Genomic DNA, 4,476 nt, shown 5'->3' with positions numbered 1-4,476 from the left:
TTCTCACTTTACTAGCTGGTGACCTTTGGTCAGACACAATATTTGTATGCAATCCTGAGCCTAATTCGTTTTTCATTTACTCACTGCAGCAGGTGCTGGGTTTCAGGAAGCCGTGGGACGGTCAATCTTTCAGTCTACTTCAGTCCTTACAGTTCTTCTTTATCTTCTCAAAGTGAAGAATCGCCACCATCTTAGCCTTCCTCGCCTCTCCTCCACACATCCTTGACTTTCACTTACGCCATCTTCCTTTCTCTCCCCTCAGAGACAGTCCCTTCCATCCTGAAACATCCATTAGTGCTTCTCCATCCCCCCCTTTATGCATATATTTACCCACGTTGTGTCTCAAGGTCAGCCTCATTGTCTCATGATTCCTACATCAGGACAGAATTCTTCACTTGCTGAAATCCCTACGAGCAGGTTTTGGTTTTTGTTTGTTTGTTTGTTTGTTTTCAGATATATAAACTATTTATTAACAGCAAAGGCCCAGAGACCTATTTCTTTTTGGACGCACCCATAGGACGGCCCCGGTGGCCAGTGGTCTTGGCGTGCTGACCTCAGACGTGCACGCCCCCAAAGTGGCGTAGACCCCTGTGGGCTCTAATCTTCTTCAGTCGCTCCAGGTCCTCACGAAGCTTGCTGTCTAGACCACTGGCCAGAAGAACCTGGCTGTACTTTCCATCCTTCACACCCTTCTGTCTGTTCAGGAACCAGTTTGGGATCTTGTATCGTAGTGGATTCTGCATGATGGTGATCACACGCTCCACCGCATCCTCCGTGAGTTCTCCAGTCCTCTCGGTGAGGTCAATGTCTGCTTTCCTAAACACCTCATGAGCATACCTCTGCCCCACACCCTCAATGGCAGTGATGACAAAGGCTATTTTCCTCTGCCCATTGATGTTGGTGTTGAGTATTTGCAAAATGTGCTGGAAATTCTCGGGGATCAGCAGAAACATGGCGGCAGCATAAGCAGCGGCGTGCAGGCCTCCTGTGGAAGAGGTCAGAACAGGTTTATATGGGAATACTATTTGACAGTGGATCAAACACATCATTACTTTGTGATGTTAATATTTTTCTCCATAATGAGAAAGGAGCATGCTTTTGTACATATACATTCTAGATAGATAATGCAAGTTCCTCGTCTGCCAGGGTGTCTTTTAATACCACCATGCAGTCCTTTCATCTCCACAAGCTGCTGAATATTTTTAGCTTTACAACACTGCTTCTGCCCTTTGGTGTTTACACTTAACTACTAAGGTGAGATATCCTGACGCCATTGCTTTCCTGGGATTCTCTTAGTTTTGAAAGGATGAAAACAGCCCCTGTTCCTGGCTGTGCACGGCTCATCCTCACTTTTACCCATTCGATGTGGGGCTCTATTAATTAATAAATCTCCTGGTCATCCTTATGATGATAAAAATAGTTGATACTACTATATGCCAAAGTATACAAAGGGACAAATGCAGAGAGTCTACATTTGATTGTCAGTATGGAAACAAAGAAGGAAAGAGAGAAAAAAGAATAAAGAAGACAAAGAGGAGAAATTCCAGAACAGTTGAGAAGCTATGTATCAAGATGGGACTGTGTAGATCTCCACATCCTGATGAATGGCACACTTTCCAATTCCCTGTGCCTTCCACACACCTCAACACTGTGGGCTTGCGAATAATTTTCCCATGATCTCAAATTCCCTTACAGGAGCCCCATGAGTAGAAGCCAAAATTGCTCCAATTTTTATTTTACCTCTATCAAATAAAGATCTCTGTCTTAAAAAAAAAAAAAAAGAAAGGAAAAAACCCTCCGTTTCCCATCACAATTTTTTCTTTTCTTTTTCCTTTTGCCCCTGCTTGTGAAGTCCAGGATGGCAGGAGTTTAGCCATTGTGGTGTCTGAAAGGCTTTACCTGATTGGCTTGCCTCTCAGACCCTCTCCTGCTGTGTGCTTCTTTTCAGCAGCAAATAAGTGTCAGACAATTAGAGATGGGTCTGGAGATGTGTAAATTGTACTGTCACCTCAACAAATTAGTAATTTTGTGATAATACACTGCCCTTGTAACATGGTTAGAGTTAGCCCAGTTACTGGCCTCTATTTTTGCTAAAAGGCCATGGGCAAGATTGATGAAGATCCTGTGTAGTGATTTATTCTCCTCCTTGACATGCTTGCTCACCCTCCTTTCACCAGAAAGGAGACGTTAACCAGCTTTGGGAGCCGAACAAAGCCTCTTCTGTGCCCTGAGTATACACTGGTGGCTGCTGGACTGTCACAGCCTACGTGATATCTCACTGTCTGAACAGCTACCGGGAAGCAACAGAAACGATGGGGAGGATAAACTTCCCACCGCTTCCAGTCTTCCTTTAGTTAGTGGACAGGACCTTAGTATGAATGGTACTGATCTCAAATCTTTCTGTCTCTACTCTAACTTGAATGATTACATGGATTGACAGATAACATCCTGGTGTGTGTCCATCTTTAGCACATGGAAGTGGAAATAGTTCCTCCCTAAAGATGCTTCTGTACTCTGAATTTCCAAAAAAGAAGAAAGGGATTCCTTTGATCGGCTAGCTAGCTACTTGCTTACTTGCCTCAGGACCACTGAGGCTGAGTGAGTGCCTGAGGAGTGTAAACGTAGGAGAAACCATTTGGTCAACAGTTTCAGTTAATCCTCACATCATCCTTCCCACAGTAGCTTTGTGAGAGAGATTGTTTAAAGTAGTTCCTAATTTTGCTTCCTTTGCAGGAAAGGTAGGCCATATGTTTACAAGTCTACCACAAGCTGACCCTACAACAATTTCTACAGGAACATGGAACCTATGGTCTTGAAATCCAAGTAAAACATACAATGTTGTGGTAGTAGAACATACACTATACCAAAGAGGGGAAGTGGAGGGGCTACTGGCAGCTAAAAATTTAAGCAGGAGTAGGGGTATAGGGAGGGAGGGAGGGATGGAAGGAGCAGCAGTAGCTGATGAGCAAATAGTAGTGCACAAGGAAAGAAACTGGTTTTTTTTTTTTAGTGCTACAATTAACTGTAGGTTTTTCCTTTAACTTGTTCACAATAGTTGTTTTGTTTTTTTCTGGTTTTGAGCAATGCAGAACCATTAGCTTTATCACCTTATCACTCTTATTTTTTTTATTGGGATCTAAGATGTCCACAGTTTGTTCATGAACAGAGAACTGACCAATAGAGAGAGAAAAAAAATGGTGGCAGGAATTCTTGTTGAGTGGATGGCTACCTAGCAGGGTAAAACAAACAAACAAGTAAATAAAACGTCCATGTCAAGATAGTAACTCAAAAAGAGAGGGAAGGGATACATGTGAGGGAAAATGCCAACTGTTCTGAAGACCATTTTTATCAGCGTCTTCAAATTTAACAAAGCGATTCATTTTGCTCTTAACTGAGAAGCATTGTCATTTTCTGTACTGCAGGATAATTGACTTACAGAGATAACAAGCTGTCGAAATGCTCAGTGTCATCTCTCGGGTGACTCATGTTTTATAGAGAAGCTTCAAAAAAATGACTGCCAAAGTTTGTGGGTCACAGTGGGCAAGTTTCCCAAATAGGAAAGCCTTTGATTTCCAAACCTCCCAAACTCAGAGCAGGGAACATGCTAAAATATCAGGGGGTTAGATTTGAAGCTCGGTGACTTTATCTGAAGAGGTTGGTTATATGGGGGTGTTGTCGGAGCAAGCTGCTCCTTCTCTCAAAGCTTCTCTCAAGAAAAGTAGCAAAAGTAGCTGTAGCTCTAACCAAACTGGTTAAATGACCATTTGGCTCCCTTCAGCAAGATGGACTCAACTGTTTGGCTTTTACAAATGAATTATCAGCATAGACCTTATACTCCTGAGCGATGACTATAAAGGGGCTCAGAAGACCCTGAGCCAGTAAAGTGCTTGCTGGAATAACAAACATAGGATTATGGAGATCCCATCCAGCAAGAATGCCCATGTACTCCAAGACAGACAAAGCTCTTTACTCATGCGTGGGCAGGTTTACAATGCTTTCCGCAGGACCAGCAATGCCCTGTATTTTTATTTGCCGATTTTATAGGTCAGGTAACAGTTGGCCATCTGAAGGTGTCCTTTGAATCCCATGCCCAGAAAGGGAATTTTAATCATAGTTAAGCGTGCCAACAGCAATGAAATAGCAGGAACGGACATTGTGTATATAGATTTTCTGCTGGCAGTAAGAGAAGACAAACTTTGGACAGACGTTTGTAAGTAGAAATGACAGGATTCATTTGTGAGTAAGCAGGATGTGGACTGTGGCCTTTGATGAGAGGCTAGGATAACCCTTCCTCAAAGCAGTATCTGGCAAGTGTTTGTTTTCTCTAAGAGAAAAGGTGTAGGGCCCTTAATGAGAAGGCAGAACTCTGGACTCAGAGGTAAAACTTTAACTCATTTTTCTTCTACACTATCTTACAATTTCACAGCAGAGACTTTTATAAGGCTATCATAACATAGAATAGTAATTTGGATTCCT

The 4,476-nt window shown here is 42.6% G+C and overlaps 1 protein-coding gene across 1 annotated transcript; it reads right to left on the bottom strand.

The window, feature by feature from the left end:
- Positions 1-554: 554 nt before the first annotated feature.
- Positions 555-956, bottom strand: LOC311602887 (small ribosomal subunit protein uS13-like; the record flags this gene model as incomplete). The annotated part of the gene is made up of 1 exon (XM_084791544.1): positions 555-956. Exon 1 carries the CDS (start codon positions 951-953, stop codon positions 555-557), a length of 399 nt encoding a protein of 132 aa, XP_084647670.1. The 5' UTR covers positions 954-956.
- Between the last annotated feature and the right edge of the window lie 3,520 nt (positions 957-4,476).

Source organism: Acomys minous, assembly GCF_964271855.1.
Source record: "Acomys minous genome assembly, chromosome: 8".
Lineage (NCBI taxonomy): Eukaryota > Metazoa > Chordata > Mammalia > Rodentia > Muridae > Acomys > Acomys minous.
Note: the sequence above shows the minus strand (reverse complement) of the source record. Positions and strands in the feature narration are given on the sequence as shown.